This window comes from Petaurus breviceps, unplaced genomic scaffold, assembly GCF_028583685.1.
Source record: "Petaurus breviceps papuanus isolate PSGF00001 unplaced genomic scaffold, PetGlider_PUasm1.0 164, whole genome shotgun sequence".
Classification (NCBI taxonomy): domain Eukaryota; kingdom Metazoa; phylum Chordata; class Mammalia; order Diprotodontia; family Petauridae; genus Petaurus; species Petaurus breviceps.
In genome coordinates this window covers 14,877,461-14,900,340 of record NW_027185735.1, presented here as the reverse complement: position 1 = coordinate 14,900,340, position 22,880 = coordinate 14,877,461, and the positions used below count along the sequence as shown (strand labels likewise).

Here is a 22,880-nt window from a genome sequence, read left to right as displayed (position 1 = left end):
GATTTGAAACCTCCCAAACTCACCAGAGATTTACTTCATGCTTATAGAAGACTGCTGAAAGGGAGACAGACACTGCACAATGCAGTTTTCTCCCTGGTACTATCAGTTTACTGCTTTCTTTCCTCACCTCTAAATCTTAAAAGGTCTGGTTTGGTATTACCAAGTCTTTCATATATGTAAGTTTTAAGATGTATAAGAGAGATCATATGATCAAAGATTTAGAAAGGACCTCATTTTACAGATGAAGAAATTGGGGTCTAGAGAGATCAACTGAGCTGCCCAAAGTAAAGTAGCAGAATTAGATACAGACCCAGGACCCTTGATTCCAAACCCATGATCTGTAGAATGCTTTTACAGTTTTCAGACTATCACATACATAATTTCACAACTTGCATAATACTATACAGTAGGTAGAACAAGAGCTTTCATTTCTATTTTACAGATGAGAAAATTGGGGCCCAGAGAAGTGATTCTAGTTCATCTTAGTGGATAAGCCTATGACACATCTTCTGATTTGTAGATCAGTGTTTATTCCATTACACAAGGAGAGACATTTCATTCCTCCTCTACAGATATACTTGTTGGGGCAATTTAAGTCATTTTATTTCTTCCAGAGACATGCAGCTGCTAGTCCATTCTGACTCATGTCAGCAGGAGGCTCTGCTAGGGCTCAGCTCCAGGGAAGAGTGCCTCCTTGGAATATTTTTTTTCTTTCAGCATAGCCAATTCCAAACTTTGAGAAGCAAGCAAACCATTTGAACTGAAGACAAAATATGAAACTATCAAGCATTCTAAACCAGCACAGTGATGCTGCTACAGTAAAACTGTGGCAGGATTTTCAGAACAATGGAGCCATCTGTCGGGGGTCATCAGGGAGGATGCTGATAGAATCTTCTGCTTTGCCACACAGCAGACACAGCATGGTATATTCCTAGAACAAGACAAAATGCATATTTACCCTTGGGACACCCAGAGCCTCACTTGGTAGCTTTGATTCTATTTTGTAAGAGCTTTTACCTACAAACTGGCATAAATATGCTTTCTACATCAGTTTCTTCCAAAAACATCAGCACTGCTTTATTTTATGCCACACCTATCTCCAGAGCCTTTCATACAAAGGAAATAGTCTGAAGCTCCATTCATTACCTCAAAGCAGAGAGCTTTATGTTGGGCTCAACAAATTATATATAAATGATTAAATTGGTGTGAGGGGTTGAGCGGAGAATGAGAATCCAGATTTGAGCTCGGGACCTTTCGGTTTTTCAATTCAACCTGTAAATATTTATCATTTACTATTTACATTTACATGTATCATTTACAGAGAACAAGGTGCTAGGGGAGCTTTAAAGATAAATATTAGGCTTCTTGGCTTCATGAAATGTGCAATATGGTAAGAGAAATAAAACATATGTAAAATAGAATATGCAGAATATGATGCATAAAAGAGATATAAAGCAAAGTCAAGCCAAGAAGAATCTATTAAGTAATTACTATGTGCCAAGCACTGTGCTGTATACTGGGGATACAATGAAAAGAAAAAAACAGCCGCTGCCTGCAAGGGGTTCACAATCTAATAAGGGAGATAACATGTAAACAACTGTACACATAAAGAAGTTACATGTAGGATGAAATGGGAGTGATCTTAGAAGAGGGCATTAGCGTCAAGAGGTGGCAGCAAGGAAAGGCTTTTTTGTGGAAGGTGGAATTTTAGCTGAAACTTGAAGGAAGCCAGGAGGTGGATGCTTGTCGAGGTCAGAGGAAGGAAAACAATTTCTGAGTGAGGGCAGAGTGTTCTCTATAAAAAACATTTTATAGAGGATGTGATGTTTGAGATGAACAAGGATGGGCTGAATTTCAAAAGGCAGAGACAGAAGGAGAGAAAGGTATTCTATGTGTTCGAAAGCAAGGGCAGAAAGCACTAGACATCTGCAAAACACTAAGTAATCTAGTTTGGCTAAAGCATGTAGAAGCACATTAGAAGAAAGGCTGGAGAGGTAGTATGGAGGTAGACTGTGAAGAGCCTCTAATTCAGAGTTAAGGCGTATGAACTTTCTTTAGGAAGGGTCCCTTGCAGGGTTTTGAGTACAAGATGGACACTACTAGCTTTGTATATAAAAAGGATGAATCTAGTAGTGGTATAAAGGACAGACCACAGAAGGAAGAGTCTGAAAGTGGGCAACTAGTCAGAAAGTTATTACAATACTTCAGGTAAAAGGTCCTTATATAGGGTGATGTTCAGAGGGAACAGAAACAAAGGTACTGATATAAGATTATTAATAACCAATACTAATTAATTAACCAAATTAATAACCAATTTGAGGAGATCCAGAGTTCCCCTCTTTTTCTAAACTCCTGATTTCAGTTTCAGTTCAGTTTCCTGAAGGACATTGCTGGTAATGAGATTAGACTAGCTTTCTTGTTCAAGATCCCACTTATGTTGGAACAGTTAGGTGGTGCAGTGGATAGAGCACTGGCCCTGAAGTCAGGAGGACCTGAGTTCAAATCTGGCCTCAGACACTTAACACTAACTATGAGACCCTGGGCAAGTCACTTAACCCCAACTGCCTCAGCTTAAAAAAAAAAAACCACAAACGATCCCACCTAGGTGGAGTAGCCATTGTGTTCTGCTCAGGCTTTGGAGGGACAGGAACTTTTTTTAATAGATTGCCCAAGGCTGGGGGATAGTGTGGGTACAGTTATGTCTCTAGGTCCAAGTGTGACATGATGTCACTCTTAGCCCCTGTTGCACCAATGCAATATTTACAGTGCCCACTATCACGATAAAGACGATGATTATATCACATGACATTCGATCACAAAATTTGCCAGACTCTCCAGATAGAGGATAAAGCTGAAGGATTTATTTAGACACCAGAAAACTGAATCCTAAAACCAATAAGCCAATTCCATCATAGTACCAACAATATTCAGAAGCCATAATAACTCTGACAGCCACAGCATCCTTTAGCCTTCCCACAAACCAATACAAGATCAATATTTACTCACAAAACTCTATCTCTTTGCCTAAGCTCCTTTGTCCCTAAGTGTCTCCAACTGTTTGACTCACTCTCTACCAGCTTCTCTGTGAGTTCTGCTTCTCTTCAGCAAACTCCTCCCACCACAGGCTCCATGTGACTACATTCAGCCCATCAGGGGGAAGAGTTTATTTTCACAGCAGGGGAGGTTCAAACTCCCCCCTAGGTCTAGTAAGGGGCAGGGAAGATCTTCAAATTCCCATTCCCATTACAGCCCCTCACTATAATATTCTTTCTTTATTTTTATTTTTATTATTTTCTCATTAATTGTTAACCAGAGTTCACTGCCACTCCTCTTCCAAAAGAACATATAAGCCCTGATCCCAGTGGCACAATGACCAAATGATGATCCTTTTATTAATAAATGTGCTGACCTTATTAATAAAATGATTAAATTACACAGAAACTATGTCTCTTGGCACTTTTTAATCACCTTAGATGGGAGATATATTGTAGAGTCAGAATCAACAGGATCTAGAATTTGATCAGATGTTGGAAGTGTGAAAGCATGGGTGGCTGGGTAGGTAAATGTCATTGAAAGAAACAAGGAAGTCAGAGAGAGAGCTGCTCCTTTGGAGCTTGACTGAACTTGTGGAAACAATTGAGGTTACATTCAACCAGTTAATCACAATCCACCAATAAATGTTTATTAGGTATCAATGATGCTGTAGGTGACATAAAATGAAAAAATATTCTTCCTGCCCTTAAGAAGCTTATAAACAAAGTGTATTTTTAAATGCATGTGAAATAACTAAGAAAAAAATGAGATACTGATATTGCAAAAGAAATTTGGAGAATGGAACTATTGTGAAGGACTAGAATAGTAATTCAGAGCAAAAATTCTAGGACTTGTTTTGGGTCTGAAAATTGAACAAATATAAGTCCTTCTATCAGTAAGCTGGCTTTATGTAGTATTGAAAAACCACCCAAATCAAATTTCTATAATTTAATATAATATAATGATCAACATTCTATAAAAATAAAATTCTAGTACACAAAATGGGGAATATATGATCTTCATTTTAGAGCTGGAAGAGACCCTGGAGATCATTTTTACAGATTTGTATAGGGGCTCATTTTACAGATGAGAAAATTGAGGCCCAGAAAGGTTGAGATTTTCCTAATGTCTAAGGTTGTAGAGGTAGTAGTGGTGGTAGTAGTAGTAGTAGTCATGGTGGTGGTGGTAGTAGTAGTAGTAGTAGAAGAGGCAGGATTTGAACCAAGTCCTTTGACTCCAAAGACAGCATTCTTGCTTTTTGAAGGGCAATTGGGGTTAAATGACTTACCCAAAGTCACACGGCTAGTAAGTGTGTCAAGTGTCTGAGGCCAAATTTGAACTCAGGTCCTCCTGACTCCAGGGCCAGTGCTCTATTCACTGAGCCACCTAGCCTCCCCAAAAGACAGCATTCTTTCCAGTGACAATAAGATAACTGTCTTCAGATATTTGAAGGGCAGTCACAAGGAAGAAAGATTAGTCTGTTCTGTTTAGTACTACAGGGTAGACATAGGAGAACAGGTGAAAGCTGCAAAGGGGCAAATTTAGACTTAGTGTCAGGAAAAACTTCTTAACAGTTATAGCTGTTCAAAATCAGAATGGACTACTCTGAAAGTAGCAGGTTCCCCAATCTTGGAGGTCTTCCAGCAAAGGAAGGACAATCACTTCTCAGGCATGTGGTAGTGGCAGTTCCTTTTTGAATATGAGTGGATCAGATGGGAAGTGAAGTGCCTCCTAACTCCAAAATTCTGTAATTCTGTAAGATGACACTAAGGTTCTAAGTATGAGCACTATTTTATAGGTTTTCACATACACGGTTTTCTAACAAGGCAATTCTGCTTTTCTGGACCTAATTTAAGCCTAACACTTGTTCCAAAAATAAGACACTGGTTTTTGCTTATTTAGCTGTAAATGTCAGGTTATGAAAATTCCTATCTTGCTTTTACTAGAAATAAGGCTGTAGGGCTGCTCAACACTATATGCCTTCTTCAGTTGCTTCTTTATCACAACCTCAGGTTTGACATGCAGAAACAATAATATCCCTATGGCTATGCAGGTGTCAATACTACAACTACAATAATTGCCCATGATAGCTAGACAATTTTTAAAAAGGTACATTAATAGTCACATAAACAGGCATAATGTAATATCCTTCATAATGTAATATTCTTTAAATATAGCAATCCTGGCCCATGAACAGCAGGGCATATACTTTGACTTGCCTTTCCAATGGGAATGGCTTTGCACATATTCATTCACATCCGGAGTTCTCCTCTAAACTTAAGACATAAAGATGCAGGTAGGAAGAGATGTTTTCTTTTTAAAGTTTATCTCAGGGTTGGCAGTCAGGCAAAGACTATGGACTCCTCAGAATAATATTTTAAATAACTGGAAGAAATTATATATCTCAGTTGAAGATTAGTGAAAATAAAGATGTAATTTTTTTCATCCAAATTCAAAGACCCCAGTTTAAGAACCCATGAATAAATGCCTTGGATGAAGGCTTAGATGGCATTCATATAAAGTTTGTAGACACGATGCTGGTAAGAAGAGCTACCAAGTTGGATGACAAGACTGGGAAACCAAAAGATCTCGACAGGTTAGAACGGGTAAAATATAATAAGATGAAGTTTAATATGGATAAATGTTAAATCCAACACAAATAGAAAACAAATCAATGACACAACTATCAAGGGAGAGGGGAATGGCTAAATAATAGTTCATAAAAAAAAGGATCCTGGGGGCTTAGGGAACTAAAAACTTTTGGTAGCAACTAAATATAGCAACTAAAAAAGCTATTTTGTCCTTATCTGCATTAACATAAATGTCATGTCTAGAATGAGGGAGATTATATCCTGCTCCAATCTGCTTAGTTTAGGTCTGGACACCATATCTTAGAAAAGTCATTGTTAAACTGAAGAGTACTTAGAGAAGGATGACCAGGATGTTGATAAGACTTAAAATGAAGTTTTAAGAAGATTAGACAGAAGAAAGTATGGAGAAGAGTAGACTCAAGGTGGACAACATACGTAGCAATTTTTACCAGCTGAAGGGCTGCTATGTTAGAAAGGAACTGTGCTGGTTTTACTTGGCCCTAGAAGTCTGAAACAAGACTAATGGGTGGGAGCTACAAAGAGCTATTGTAAACAACTAAAAATGAGAGCTGTCCAAAAGTATAATGGGCAGCCTTAGGAGGTGATAAATTCTTTAGCATTTTAGGTCTTTAAGTGAAGGTTTGTAATGGGAATGTAAATTTGGAAGATCTTCCCTGCCCCTAGGCTAAAATACACCTGAAACCTGGGGTGGGAGGCTTGTTTTTCAGTAGATACTTTTTGATTGGCCAGTGGGTCAATAAGGTTGTTACATTCTCTGAGCCAGGAGAAGGCTATATAAGCCCTGATGTGTAGCTTTGTTCTGGGGTTCCCTTTGAGAAGTGTTCTGTGATTTGATCAGGTGAAACTCTGGAAAGCCGTTGTCCAGAGCCCCCCGGCTTTGAAACCCAGATGTTGAAACCCAGATGTTGTTTGGTATGGATGTAATGGTTGGACAGTTTGGAAATCTGTCTACTTGATCTGTTTCTGTCTTGATAATTTTGTCTGTATATTCTGAAGTTCGGGGTGCTGACCTCTTTCCCCTGAACTAGGTAAGTGATACATATTTGACTGATTAAAGTAAGCTTGTTAATCCATTTTGAGTTGCTTTCCTTTATCAAAGCAGATCCAAGAACCTGTATTGGCAGCAAACCCTGAGGACGCTTGGGGTGCTTGCTGCTACAAGGTTACACAATCACATTTGGGAATGATAATAGAGAAGATTCCAGCTCAAGAATATGTGCTTTGTAAGGTCCCCTCAGGTTCTGTTAATCTATAATTTTATTTGTTAGTATCTTATAAGAACTGTATCTAGGTTTTTATAGAATATTAAAAAAAAATTTTCCCAAAGACTTAACATATTTACCTGATATTCATCCATGACACTGAATGTATACTCATGCCTGGCTACAATGTGATGACAATTCTTACATACATCTGCAAGACAAATGGGAAACATGACACATTTCATTTGTCTTAGAATAGTAACATTTTTCTCTTTACATGACAATTGCTTTAAAAGAATCTTAGCTCTATTTATTTTATGGGACACATAAGGAAATTTGTTATATCTACAAACATATATGTACCATTGTACCATTTTACAATTAAAGAACTAAAATTGTGGCCTGAAAGTATATAGAATTCCCACTCAAAGTCATAAGGCAATCAATGAACACAGTTTTTTTTTTTAATGAATAAGGTTTACTAGAAACAATGCAAAGTATATTACAAAGATATATGAAACAATTATAACCACAATATTTTCTCTGTGAAAAATATAACTATTAGTGAGATAAAATGTACAACTGAATTTTTTTCAAAGACAAACAGAGTATGAAGGAAAATACTTTTCTTCAAAGCAGGGAAAATAGTGCCATTCATTGTTTTTCATTACAATATAATTTGACACAAAAAGCAGTCAAAGGATTGCACCAATTCCACATCCAGTTCCCTGAACATTGAACACAGATTTAAATGCAACTTTCAAACTCTCAGTACTTGCACAAATGTATAAAAGATATTTATTTTCAAAAATGAGATGGTATTAAACTATATTATAAGGTAAGAACACTGTTGAATTATAAAATGGATAATTATAATTACTGTAAATTAACATTTTATTGTATAAATAAAACCGAAAACTGGGAAAAAACTTTAATGGACAATCTCTTAGATAGGATGTGAATGGGTTAGAATATTGCTGTGGTGTAGGAAATGACGAGTTTGTTGATTTAGAAAAACAAGGAAAGACTTGGATCTATGAAGGAAGAAGCTATCCACCTTCAGATAAACAGATGTCAAATGGAAATAAGCATAGTATGATCTTACATATATGTGTATATATGTATATTTTTATAGATATCTATGTATATATGTATATGTGTGTATATATACATTTATACACACACATTTACTCTTAATTATAGCCTTCTTTAGGGAAGAGAGGAGGGGAAAAATAAAGTAAAAGGTACACAGCAGATAACAAAAGAAAACCTACAAGGAAACAAAGAAAAGCTGGGTAGCTTTGATAACAATGTGTAACATTTATCATATACAGGCTTTCTTGAAATGGAAATTGACTGTTTTATATTTAATCCTCTCATGTTCTGCTGTATATATGGCAATGTTTTTTTCCTTTTCTAAAAACATTTACCAAAGAACTAAAAATGATTAATCAGAATGAGGGTTTGGTAATTATGATTTACTTCAGACATTTAAGGTGAATTTAACAGTTAAAAAAAAAGTTTCGAGGGGCGGCCAGGTAGCACAGCAAGTAAGAGCACGGGCTCCAGTGTTGAGAAGACCTGGAGATCAAATCCCAGGCTCAGACACTTAGCACCCACCCAGAAACACCTGGCTGTGTAACCTTGAGCAAGTTACTTAACCCCAATTGCTTAGGGGTGGCCAGGTGGCTCAGCGAGTAAGAGCACCGGTTCCAGTGTCGGGATGACCTGGATCAAATCCGGGCTCAGATACTCAGCACCACACCCAGAAATAACTGGCCGTGTAACCTTGAGCAAGTTACTTAACCCCGATTGCTTAAAAAAAAAAAAAAGGTTTCGAAGGATACACAAAGGAAAAGGAGAGCTTTAAAAAAAATCACGCTATCTTACCAATTGCCTGGGTTGCTACCCATTCCTCTCCCAACCCCAAATCCTTTATTGAGACTAATTCAACACTTATTCCAATTATCTGGTTACTTTAAAAATCTAGGACAATTAAGAACCTGGAAATAAGCCTCCCCAAAAGGTCTGAATAGAAAAAAGAGTTGTCATAAAATTCATGCAATAAATTCATATACTTGACTCAGATGAAAGACCCTATGGCCCCCTCATTTTGTGACTATTTCTTTTCACCTTACACATAATTGTAATAAGCTAAGTTATTTGGTTTTCTTTAAAATTTGGCTTCCCCAAGTACAGAATATTAGAAAGAACAGACAGAAGACAAAGGTGAGATCTTACTAGAAGTAGGTCCACTGACAGTTCAGGAAAAGTGAGGAAGGTAACAGAAAAATTAAAAAGGACATATAATAAGAACTCAAATAGTACAGCAACCTGGGGCAATCAACCCTACAGTATAGCACCATAACCAGTTAATCTGCAACTGAGGCTAATATATATAAAATTATGCCCCACTATTTTAAGGGCAAGGTGTGCTTGGGACAGTAAATGAATATTTTGTTTTCTGTCCCTTAACTTTGACCCTGCAGGCAAATTTCTAATCTGCCTCATATTTGTGAAGGCTTCAATTATTTGGGAAATCCCTTCATGGAGAATCAATAAATCATCATTTATTAAAGTATCTACTATATCCCAGGCATTTTGCTACTTGCTGGACATATAAAAACAAAGAAAATGAAACAATCTTTACTCTCGATGAGCTTGCATTCTATTGAATAATAACAGCAGTTCACACTTAGATAGTTCTGTACAATTTTCAAACGACTTTCCTTATGATGAGGTTTAGAGTTGGGAGAGTTGGTTCAGGTGTGAAAGAATTCACTTAGATCTTCTCTTTTAGCCAATGGGAGCTATTTATTTTACGTGAAAAAGCATCACGGGCATCCTTAGTAAGAAAGCTAAGATTTGGAAGAGTTTTGTTTACACAGAGGTTTCAGAATGATGATGTTACAGGGGTTACAGGGGCTAAAGATTAAAGACAGGACAGGATGAGGAAGACAAAAGGAATTCTTTATGGTTTAAAGATTTAAGGACAGGGCAGGAGGATACAGTTTAAAAATTAAAGGACCTAGAAAACACAGGATAAGGGAGAAAAAAGCATTTTTGTTTTGGTATAGATTCAAGATACAGGGAAAGGATGTTAGGGCACCTTCAGGTTACAGAATAAACTAGGGGCTTCACAAAGTACTGGAAAAGCAACCCTTATTATTATTTTTAACATTTAGGGCACTGTTTGTCCTGAAGGTGAACAGTCCTATTTTATAGGTGAGGAAATGAGATTCATGGAGGTTAAATGACTTAAGTTCTGGTCATAGTCAGAACTCAAAAGAAGTTCTTCTGTCCTGTGTTCTCCTACTTCCTATTGCTTTTTCCTAACAATTTTACAAAAATGAGGCTTTTAGTGTACTTTCCTCTTAAAAGCTTAACAAAGCACTTCACAGCAACACAAAATCTTAAACCTAAAGTTCTACTTAAATAATAGATCAGCTTAATTAAACTAAAATCTACTAACAAATGGTCACTAATTAAGAAAACAAAGCCTGCTTACGATCATAGGTAACTATTTCTTCTCCATCTTCCTCTTTCATGGATTTGTTCGCAATCAGCATAAAATCCCGTTTGTTGCACATTGCACAGCCTATGTAGTTCAACAAAAAAGATCCATTCTCCAGGCAGGTGTTACCCTAAAATACCAAAAATTAAAACAAAAATAAATTCTTTTTAATCTGCAGTATTATAGCATTTAGATATCATAATATTTAAAGAATGAAATATTACCTTCAAATTACTAGTGAAAAAAATTTCAAAGAACATGGAGACAGGGCTTTTAGACAAAATCATGAGCCCAAATTAGTTTACTTGAAGACTGTATCAAACAACATTCCATAAAGGAACAAGATTCTCTATATCAAACTGGAAGTCAGAGAATTAGCTGTCCATTAGAATGGCAAAAACCATTTTTTTTTTTAGAACAATTAGGAACTATGCCCAAAGGGCTATAAAAACATGAATACCTTTTGACCTAGAAATATCACTAAGTCTATATCTCAAAAGAGATAAAAAACAACAAAAGGACTTCTATGTATAAAAATATTTATAGCAGCTGTTTATCAGTGGCAAAGAACTAGAAATTGAGAAAATGCCCATCAGCTGGGGAATAGCTAAACAAATTTGTGCTATATGAGTGTGATGGAGTACTACTGAGCTATAAGAAATGATGGGCATAATGCTCTCAGAAAAATCTGGGAAGATTTGGATGAGCTGAGGCAAAGTGAAATGTACTGTATACAAAGTAACAGCAATACTGTAAGATTATTAGCTATGAATGACTTAGCTATTCTCAGCAATACAATGATCTAAGACAACTCTGAAGGACTTATGATGAAAAATGTTATCCATCTCCAAAGAAAGAACTGATGGTGTCTGAATACAGATTGAAGCATACTTTTTTAACCTTATTTATTTTTCTAGAGGTTTTTTTTTGTCTGTTTTCTTTCACAACATGACTAACAGGGAAATATGTTTTGCATGACCACATATGTATAACCTACATCAAATTGCTTACCTTCTAAATGTGGGGGGGGAGGGCTGATAAGGGAGGAAAGGAGAGAATTTGTGAGTCAAAATTTTTTTCCTTTAATCAAATGCTGTATTAACTTCTAGTTTACATCATTCATTTCCACAAGATTTTGAGCTACAAATTTTTTCTCCTACCCACCCCAAAATAGCGGTCCCACTGGAAACCCCCTCCTCCAATCTGCTCTCTCCCACACTCGTTCTGACTTTCCAGTAGGGCATGGTGGATCTCTATGCCCCAGTGCCCATGTATCTTACTTCCCAGTTACATGTAAAATAGTATTAATAACAGAGTACATACATATATATACATATATATTTAAACATTTGATTTTAAAACTTTGATTCCAGATTCATTCCCTTCCTCCCTTGTCACCCACCCTTACTGGAAAGATAAGCAATTCAGTATAGGTAGTACATGTGTAGCTATGCAAAACATCTCCATAGTGGATATATTGTAAAAGACTGACTATATTTCCCTCCCTCCTATCCTACCTCCCACTTGTTCTATTCTCTACTTTGATCCTGTCCCTTTTCAAAAGTGGGTGCTTCCAACTTCCCTCCCCCCCAGCCTGCCCTCCCTTCCATCATCCCCCCTCTCATCCCCTTCCCCCCATTCTTCTGGAGGGTGAGATCCCCTATTTAGTGTGTATTTCCCTCCCTCCTCAAGCCAGATTCAATAGCCTTCCTATTCTTCCCCTCCATTGTAACCATTTTCCCTTGCCTCTTCTGTATGATAGTTTGCCCCGATCTGTCTCTCCCCATCTCCTCTCATTATATTCCTCTCTCACCTCTTAATTTCACCTTTTAAGTATCACTTTCCTATTAAATTGATCCTGTGCCTCTATGTATACCTGTACACATATATACACACTTCACATATGTATTCATACACCCATATACCCTCCTATACAGACATATATATGCATGTATACACACACACATATAAACATATACATTTCTATTCCCTTCAACTATTCTCATACTGAGAAAAGTTTCATAAGTTACAATTATTGTTTTTCCATGTAGGAATGTTAATAGTTCAACTTTGATAAGTTCCTTATGATTTCTTTTCCCTGTTTACTTTCTTATGCTTCTCTTGCTTCTTGTATCTGAATGTCAAATTTTCTATTCAACTCTGGTTTTTTCATCAAGAATGCTTGAAAGTCCTCTATTCCACTGAATGATCATATTTTCCCCTGAAACATTACACTCAGTTTTGCTGGGTAGGTGATTCTTGGTTTTAATCCCAGCTCCTTTGACCTCCAGAATATATTCCAAGTCCTTCAATCCCTCAGTGTAGAAGCTGCCAGATCCTGTGTTATCCTGATTGTGTTTCCACAATATTCAAATTGTTTTTTCTTGGCTGCTTGTAATATTTTCTCCTTCTTCTGGGAACTCCAGAACCTGGCTATAATATTCCTAGAAGTTTTCTTTTTGGGATCTTTTTCAGGAGTTGATCTGTGGATTCTTTTAACCTCTATTTTGCCCTCTGGTTCTAAAACATCAGGGAAATTTTCCTTGAGAATTTCTTGAAGGATGATTTCTAGGTTCTTTCTTTGATCATGGCTTTCAGGTAGCCCAATCATTAAAATTATCTCTCCTGGATCTATTTTCCAGGTCAGTGGTTTTCCCAATGAGATATTTCACATTGCTTTCTATTTCTTCATTTGTTTGGATCTGTTTAATAGTATCTTGATTTCTCACAGTCACTAGCTTCCATTTGCTCCAATCTAATTCTGAAGGAATGATTCTCTTTAGTGAGCTTTTGAGATTCTTTTTCCATCTGGTAAATTCAACTTTTTAAGGCACTCTTCTCTTCATTGGCTTTTTGAGCCTCTTTTGCCATTTGAGTTAGTCTATTTTTTAAGGTGTTATTTTCTTCAGTCAAGTTATTGACTCTTATTTCATAATTTTCTTGTATCATTCTCTTTTCATTTCCCAATTTTTCCTACACTTCTCTTATTTGGTTTTCAAAATCCTTCTTAAGGTCCTCTATGGCCTGTAACCAGCTCGTATTTTTCTTGGAAACTTTTGGTGCAGGAGTTCTGACTTCACTGTCTTCCTCCTGTTCCATGCTTTTATCCTTTTTGTCCCCAAAACAGGAGTGTAAAGTAACTGGGTTGCTCTGTTTGCTTTGCTTCCTTTGCCTGCTCATGTTGCCACTCAATTACTTGACTTTTGGTCTTTCTGTCACAGTTGGACTCTGCTACCAGACAGGGGAGCTTTGTCCCAAATGCTGGGGTTTTCTCAGCTACTGAAGGTATTAGTTGGGTGCCCTCTCTGAAGCCTCCACATGCTTTGGCAAGCTGGTTGCACACCCCAGGACCTTCACCTTAGACCACAATCCAGATCCAAGAAGGTTAAAACAAGAGCAATTACCTCTCAGACTGGTTGATTGGTCACCCTACAATCTGCATGCCAGGAGCTGAAGCAGCCACTTGGCTGCGGCTGCATGGCTGCTGTACCTCAGCGGCTTCTTGCCCCTTGGGCAAAGGCTGACCACACTGCCGAACTACTGGATCCTAAAATCCACACTGCACTGACCTCTCACTTTGTCCTTACCATCTGTCTTGATAATTCTGGAAACTGCCACAGCTGCTGGTGATCTGAAGTCCCTCCAGCCAGCAGCTGGCCAGGCCCGCCCTGAGGCTAAAACCTCCGCTCACGCTGGTCTGGGGTCGGCTCCCAGACATTGTGCTGGCCGCTTCCTGCCAGCCTGTCGGGCTGTTCTCAGGGAGAGGTTAGCTTCTCTGTGTCATTTTATTGGTTCTGTAGCTCCAAAATTTCTTCAGAGTCACCTTTTATATTAATTGGAAGAGGTGGAACATGAGTCAAAGTTTTAAAAAGGAATGTTAAAAAAATTGTTTTTACATGTAATTGGGGGAAAATAAAACATGATATAAATAAAAATTAATAACTCTAGAAAATATAAAATAATTAGAAATCTACCTGCCAAGACAAACCCAAGAATTATATGAAGACAACTACAAAACACTAATCACACAAATAAAGTCAGATCTAAACAACTGGAAAAATATTAATTGCTCATGGGTAAGCCAAGTTGATATAATAAAAATGACAATTCTACCTAAATCTATTTATTTAGTGCCATACCAATCAAGCTACCAAAAAATTATTTTATAGAACTAGAAAAAATAACAACAAAATCCACCTTGAAGAACAAAATGTCGAGGATATCAAAGGAATCAAAAAAAAAAAAAAACATGAAGGAAGGTGGTATAGCTGTACCAGGTCTCAAACTGTATTATTATCAAAATAATATGATACTGGCTAAGAAATAGAGTGGTAAATTAGTGGAATAGATTAGAGACATATTACATTATAGTAAAGAACCACAGTAATCCAGTATATGATAAACCAAGCTTTTGGAACAAAAACTCATTATTTGACAAAAACTACTGGGAAAACTGGAAAACAGCATGGTAGAAACTAGGTACAGATCAACATTTCATACCATATACCAAGATAAGGTCAAAATGGGTGTATGATTTACACAAAGGATGATACCATAAATAAATTAGGAGAGCATGGAAAAGATTTATTGATAAGGGAAGAATTTAGGACCAAAGAAAACATAGAGAACATTACAAAATGTAAGATAGATAATTTTGATTACATAAAATTAAAAACATTTTGTAAAAACAAAACCAACACAACCAAAATTATAAGAAATGCATAAAATTGGGGGGAAATGTTTGCAACAAATATCTCTGATAAAGGCCTCATTTCTCAAATGCAAGTTCCTTGAGAATAAGGAGACGTAGGCTGGGTTTTTTTGGTTTGGGTTTTTTTTTTTGTATTTCAATTGTCCAGTAAGTTTCTGATACCTATGAGATAATTAGTAAATGTTTGTTGAGTAACTTTAAAGAAGAGTAAACAGAGGTGAAGTGACTTGTCCAGGGGTGACATAGCTATGTCTAGGTCTGATACAGTATAAAAAGCCTGGTTTTCCTGACTCTCAAATCCAGGGTATTATTCACTTTGCCATGCCTTCTAATTGTACGCGTAAGGTATTCAATTAAACTTTAAAATAGTTCTTCTCTTAGTTCTTGATATAATCACAACTCAGTTAAATATAATCCATGGGTTAAAAGTTCCAGATTGGAGGTGAAAATGTATAGGGAGAAGAAAGCAAGAGGCCTATAATCCACGAGACAGAACACAAATACAAAATAGATGGAGTCTGTTTGCTCTCTATAACGCTATTTGTGGTAATACTTCATAAAAATATTTCTGGAATTTGGTTCAAGAGAAGTTTTCCCCAAAGGCTTTTTAATAATTAAAAGGTTATATTCTCCATCATTTTCTTGCTAACAACCTCAAGAAAATGTAATCATGCCAATAGCCCTGTGAATTATGTTTTATAAAATTTGTATTTTATATATATAAAGGGATCATATTCAATCATAGGCATATTGAGTTACTGCTCTGGAGCAAAGAACACATTTTCAGTTGAAACTTGACATTTGATTCAAATTTTAGAACATAATAAAAGAAAAGGAAAAAGAAGGTAGAAAATGCCCATCCATGGAAGAAGATCCATGAAAGAAGGAATGGGAATGGGATGATGATCAGTTTTCTCTCTAGGTCTGGAAAACAGCATGGTGCAGTGGGAAGAACACTCAACTCCTAACTAAGTTCTAATTCCAGCTTTGACGATAGCTGCATCGTATCAAGCAAGTTATAGCTTCTTCTGGGTTTGTTTCCACAACTGTAAAATTAGCATTGGCAAACTTGCTCACATCTGAGGTCCCTTCCACTTCTGAGACTATAAAAATGACCAAAAAACTACATATAGGTTGATACAAAAATAATAATTTTTTAAATTATTTTATATTTGTTGTTATTTATCATGCAAGAACTTTTGTTGCTGTTCAATCATGTCTAAACCTGTTATCCCTTTTGGGATTTTCTTGGCAAAAATACTAGAGTGCTTTGCCATTTCCTTTCTTCAGCTCATTCTACAGATGAGGAAACTGAGGCAGAGACTTGCCACAGTCCCATAGCTAGTGAGGTCTGAGGCCAGATTTGAACTCAGGAAGCCGAGTCTTCTTGACTCCAGGCTGGCACCCTAGCCACTGTGCCACCTAGCTTCCCCTCAAGAATAGTATCTCACATCTCTAGGAACCAAGATTCTACTCTCATGATTCCTCAGATCAGGGAGGTAACCCTGTATTCTGTAAGAATATGACAATGAAACCCAAGTTTTAGCAAGTCAAGCTGTAGTTTAATTTGAAGAGGCTCATCACAGGAGTGATCACTAGGTGATTTTTTTTTTTTTTTGCTGACAGGAACTCATGAGGAAAATCTTTTAAGGAATAGAAAGATTGTGCTTCACATAAGTGGAACCAATAAAATCATAGTTCTTTTGAAGTATATTTGTATAGTGATTCACAGTTTACATTTGCATGTATAGCCTTCTGAACCTCACAATAACCCTGGCAAGGAAGTAAGAATTATTATCCTGATTTCATGGATGAGAAAGTTAAATAACATGGTTGCATGGTTACTGAGTGAGCAAGTCTCTCCTCCAACCAAGGTCTTTTTATTCCTAATTCAATGCTATTTCCTAACAGTGCCACCATATAGGTGCCTGTGATCTTATCACAAAATGTGATCTCTTTATAAAATGCAAACTTCAGGAATTGGCATGATGGGAGAAGAGTCATACAATATAACTTTTGTGTTATGAAAAAATGAGTGCTTGGAATAGTTGAATTTATAAATGTACCATACAGATTCTAGACTTGGCTTTTGAGCCCCATATCACCGAAAGCAAGTGAAGATAAGCTACAAAGGACCTTTGTCAATGAGTCCTCTATATGATGAATAGTTGCAATCATCAGACTTCGGAGAATGTGGATTTACATATGCAATATTACAGAGCTTCTTTATACTGGGAGGAAAAGAATACATCAATTCTATAATAGGCAGCCTACAACAATAGTTTCAAAATGTTACCAGAAATAAGTGGATAAGGTTTGAAAATAAATTTTAACATGTTAAGAAGTATCATTGGGAAATATAGTTAAGTTGTGACTAGGCATTTGAAAAAATACGTATATGCATCTGCTGTGAGAAATGTCTGTCCCTCACTCCTGACCCAGAAAAAATGTGGTGATTAAGAACTGATACAACTTACAATATATTACAGTAAAGTTAATTTCAGGAATTTGTGGTAATTCCGAGAGGGAACTGTACTGAATTTATTTGGTTGAGCAAGTTTTTCTGTACAGACAGTGCAAAGTGCAACGCTATAAAAAGATTTTTTTTTTTTAAAGCAACTGGGGTTAAGTAACTTGCTCAAGGTTACACAGCCAGGTATTTCTGGGTGGGTGCTAAGTGTCTGAGCCCAGATTCAATCCCAGGTCATCCTGACTCTGGGGCTGGTGCTCTTACTCGCTGTGCTACCTGGCTGCCCCAAAACAGATTTTTTAAAAGCACCAAATATAAGACCCTATTGTTCTTGTTTATTGACTGCCAAAAAATATTTGAATGTCACTTTAAAAACTGTCTCCCATCTATATATCATAATCTCTCAGAATTTCTTAGAAGATATACAAAAGAAATAGCTGTTAAATGATCCTTTGATAATAAATTTTAAGCAAAACATTTGAGTACTTAAGTACTTCTATTAGACTACAGTTTGAATAATAGCCTAATATAACTTACTGCATGTGGAGAATATAAAAGTAATAAAACTATAATATTTTTTATGTGTAAAGTCACTTTTCATTAACTAAGACTGACTTCTCTAGTTAAAATTAATGAGATTTTAGTGAATGTTCTTGTACTGCTGAACAGTTTAGACCAAAGAATGGACATGAATGGCATACTGGATAAAATCCTGGATTATTCTGGAAAAGATTTTATATTCCTAAATTATGTGTTAATACAAGTTTTAGAGAACAGAAAAATTAGGTTCAGTTTTGTTTCAAACTAGTTTAGTGGGTAATTTCCAGGGGAAGAAAAGTTTCTGAATTCAGTAAAAAAAAAAAATGGTTTGGTAAACTAATAACGTCCATTCTCATGTTTGGTTCATGATTCTGTTCAAGAACTCATTGTAAATACATCACCATCTGCACTGAATTCAGGCCAATTTGTTGCTTGTCTATGAAATGCACGCACCATAAACCTCCAGACATTTTACATATTCAAAAGAGAAACATTTAAATATTATATGTATGGGCAGTCTGAACTAGCAACTACCTATGCATACTAGATTTGAAACTCCCCATTAGGCTAACCCATTATCCCCTTCCTAGCTAACTTTTTAAATCTTTCCCTCCCTACTGATTTCTTCCCCTTGTAATAACACTTTCTCTTGATACAACACCTTATTCCCATCATCAAGCCACTATCTTTCCTTCTTCTCTTCCTTCAATACCCACCATCTATCACATATGAGCAATTTGTATCTGCTGCCTCTATTTCCTCAACATTCTTTATTTTTTAATTTAATTTTTGCTTTTTGGAGGGAGGAAAGGTCACATGGGAAGTTAAGTGTCTGAGGCCTCATTTGAACTCAGGTTCTCCTGACTCCCGGCCTGGTACTCTATTCACTGTTCGACCTAGCCACCCCTCCTCAACATTCTTTAACCCCTTCATTACTCATTTGAAACTATGCCACTGAAAGTCTTATATGACCTACTTGTCAAATTCAATGGCTTTTTCTTAGCTATCAAGATCTAGTACTTTGAAATTCCTTATCGGCCTCCATTCTTTCTCTCTAACCTTACACCCTTCTCTTGATCTTGGGTACTGTGACATCATAATCTCCCAATCTATTTACATACCTCCTGTGCCCAGCCTCAACTCCATGGCTTGCTTTGTTTTACTAGCAAGTACTCTAAAATACCTTACCCTCCTCACTTTGTCATTCCCTACCTTTACCTTTGAATATTTTTGGGCAATCTCAGATGGTGGCATCTAATTATCTTTCCTGCTCCATGGCTGCTGAGTGGAATTGGAAAGTAAGGAAATCAGATAGATTTCACCTGCTATTATTGTTTGTCCTTCATTTTCGAAGAGGACCAGTGACATCACTGGGTGATGTCTTGACTTGTGGGTAAATGGATTAAAGTGAGGAAGACTTGTACAAAGTCATCAGTCTTGTTCTTTTTTTCCAGAGTCATCAAAGTCCAGTGGTAGAACAAAAGTCAGGACAACTGGTGATGACCCTAAATGTAGCAGATGACAGTGTCTTTGATGTCTCCACAGCACCTCCTCCAGCTGCCTTCCTGGCCTTTGGAACAAATTGTTCTCATCTGCCCATTCTGCTGGGGGAAGTTGCTTGGGGTAAACACCTGCTAACTCACTGATGGGTTTGTGGCTGTTTGTTACCCTCCACCTAATTTAGCCTGTCTGCTGAGATGGTTTACCAGGTTGTGGGTGCTACAGTTTCTTGGAGCTACAGGTGAAAGTTAAGTGCCAGGTTGACACTAAAGATGCACAGTCCTGAGAAAGGCTCAGAAAGCCCTTACACCAGAGGTGCTAGTCCTCCCTGAACATCTCACAACCCAGGTTGGCTAATGAAAATTGCAAAGAAGCACATTTTGATTAAGCATAAGGAAAAAATTTTTTTAATTAAAAAAAATTTTAGAGGGGGGAAGGTGAGGCAATTGGGGTTAAGTGACTTGCCCAAGGTCGCACAGCTAGTAATTGTTAAGTGTCTGAGGCTGGATTTGAACTCAGGTCATCCTGACTCCAGGGCCGGTGCTCTATTCACTGTGCCACCTGGCCACTCCAAGCATAAGGAAAATTTTGAAACAATTAGAACTATACAAAAAAAAAAACCTATACAAAATGAGCTGCCTAAGGCGGAAGTGGGTTCTCCTTCAGTGGAGTTTTTTTTTTTTTTTAAAGCAATTGGGGTTAAGTGACTTGCTCAAGGTTACACAGCCAGTTATTATTTCTGGGTGTGGTGCTGAGTATCTGAGCCCGGGATTCGATCTCCAGGTGTTCTCAACACTGGAGCCGGTGCTCTTACTAGCTGTGCTACCTGGCTGCCCCTCAGTGGATTTTTTCAAAGCAATTTATAAAATGCCTAGTACAATCAAAGTACTGAGCTACACACTGGTGATACAGAGTAGCTGGGAGAAGAGGGAATCAGCAAAAACTCTGGAAGGCACACAAGCTGAATCTTGAAAGCAATCACTGATCCCAAGGTTGAGAAAGTAGGGCATTTCAAATATGAGGTGGGGCAGCCTGTAAAAAGCTTACAGAAGTGGAAAATGGAGTTAGCATGTATAAGGAACAGCACACAGACCAGTCTGGCTGGGACACAAGAGTGCATGAGCTAGTGTAATAGGAAATATCTAGAAATGTGAGTTCTTCACCCATCTCCTTGATTTCTGCTTGCGTTATGTCATAAAATCATTTATTTAAAGCTAGAAGCTTTAATGTTACAGATCAAGAAACCGAAGCCCATAGAGGATAAATATTTGACTGAGGCGGTGACAGAGTCAAGATATGAACCTATTCCCTATGGCTCCAGAACCAGTGCTCTTTCCACTGTGCCCTGCCGCCTCAGGTGCTCCTTGCCCAAGAATACTCTTTTCTCCTCCAAAGATCTAAAAGACTACAAGAGGAGGGGTCCACATTGATCTCCCTTTCTGAACTCCTATAGCATGAATTGACTATCACCCTTTTTTGGGACATAATCATATACTGTCTTATGCTAATACTAAACTGTTTCAAGGGCATAATATGTCTGTTCCTTAGGAGGTTCAAAGGATATAGCTGAAAAAACTGAAGCCCAGAGAAGTTTCTACTTAAGCTGTATAAAGATACCATTTATAGTTTACAAAGGACTTTCCTATACATTATGCCATCTGATTCTCATAACAAAACAGCTGGTAAGCAAAGTAGGTATTATCCTATTTTACATATTAGGAGATTGAGAAGCAGTTTTGGCTAAATTCACATTTACTAGTAGCAGAGATGAGATCAGAACCCAGGTCTTTTGAATACTTATTTGATGTTCTTTGCTCTAAGATCACATAAGATCTTAAATATCTTTGGGTATCCCTCTACATTTAAGAATGTGCTGTACTAGCCCAAACATAATATTTCTCAAAATAGGGAACGCTCTTAGTGCAATCTCTTTAAATAGAAAAAATATGGGCATAAAAAACACACAAAATTGCCACATAAGGCATTTACAGTGAAAGGATTAAAATTTTTTTTTCATTTTCAATACAATGCTTTAAAATTTTATTTCTCACCACTCCTCATATTTTCTGATTTCAGAGCCGGTGTTCTATTCACCGTGCCACCCAGCCGCCCTCATTCCTCATCTTTAATAACTCATACTTTTACACTACTTTAAGTCTTACAAAGCACTTTCCTCACAGTAACTCCGTGAGGCAGAAAATGTGATCGTCACTATGGTTATTTTCTATCATAAGAAGAAAGGATTAAGCATTTATATAGTGCCTACTATGTGCCAAGCACATAGGTCTCAACCTGGAATCTAGAGGTCTTGTGATTAAACATATCCACCTCCTGATAGGTAATGGACTCAGAATGCAGACTGAGACATGTTTTTTGGACACGGCCAATGATTTAGTCTGTTCGTCTACATGTGTTTGTAAGGAGGATTTTGTCTTTCTTTCTCAAAAGGGGTGGGGAGAGGAGGTGGATTTTCGTTGATTGAAAAAAGAAATTGAGTGGAAAACTGTTGAAAAGTCTAGTTCCACTCTTGAATAAAATATGATTTAGAAAAAAAAAACCTGAATGAGTTGTTAGAAGAGGCTGGGGAGCCTGTACATTACAGTACTTGCTAAATGGAAAGGGAGATTTCCAAGGACAAGGTAAAAGCACAGGAGCTTTACAGAGGCCGGAGGACGCGCTCTGCCCGGGCCGGGCGCCCCTCTCTCGGCTCCAGGGGCGGGACCGCGCCTGCCGCGCACCGCGGGGCAAAGGGCAGGGGCCCAAAGACAGTGACGGCAGCCCGCCCCCGGGCCGAGCAGCCTTCCTTCCAGGGGCCGCTCGGCACACCTCGGGCAGCCCTTCCTTCCCCATCTACAGGGTCGGAGCTATCGGGGCTCCGGGCCAGGGGGAACACGGGAGCCCCCACGTCCTGCAGCTCACCCGATTTGGGTATTCCTTCTCCACACAGTCCCCACACATCACGGTACCAGCAGCACCCCTCAGTCACGGCAGCGAGCTACTTCCGGGATAACGTAACCTCGCGAGGGCTGAGCGAGGGCTGACGTAGGCGCGGCCCCAAGTGACAGTCCCTTGGGGATCCGGAAAGTGGGAGAAAAACGGAAATCTCGCCCCCTAGCGAAGGTTTCCAGGGTAGAGCCTGAGAATAGGCTTAGGGGCTCTAGGAAATGAGGAGGAAGGGGGGATGTAGACGAGGGGCTTCCTGAACAATTGGACGAATGAAACGATGGAAGGATGGAAGGATGGACGGATGAATGGATGGATGGATGGATGGATGGATGGATGGATGGATGGATGGATG

The 22,880-nt window shown here is 37.9% G+C and overlaps 1 protein-coding gene across 1 annotated transcript; it reads right to left on the bottom strand.

Moving 5' to 3' along the window:
• Positions 1-507: 507 nt before the first annotated feature.
• CHURC1 (churchill domain containing 1) lies at positions 508-22,655 on the bottom strand. The gene is made up of 4 exons (XM_069082385.1): positions 22,502-22,655; positions 10,356-10,491; positions 6,988-7,058; positions 508-931 (listed from the first exon to the last, which is right to left on the bottom strand). Exons 1-4 carry the CDS (start codon positions 22,538-22,540, stop codon positions 839-841), a joined length of 339 nt encoding a protein of 112 aa, XP_068938486.1. The 5' UTR covers positions 22,541-22,655; the 3' UTR covers positions 508-838.
• Positions 22,656-22,880: the final 225 nt, after the last annotated feature.

What these genes read in the sequence shown, in the direction of transcription:
- CHURC1 (XM_069082385.1), bottom strand. Translation starts at nt 22,540, where the DNA reads ATGTGTGGGGACTGTGTGGAGAAGGAATACCCAAATCGG. An exon ending in AGAAGGAATACCCAAATCGG is followed by an intron (nt 10,492 to 22,501) that starts GTGAGCTGCAGG and finishes TTGGTATTTTAG; the next exon opens with GGTAACACCTGCCTGGAGAA. An exon ending in AGAAATAGTTACCTATGATC is followed by an intron (nt 7,059 to 10,355) that starts GTAAGCAGGCTT and finishes TTTGTCTTGCAG; the next exon opens with ATGTATGTAAGAATTGTCAT.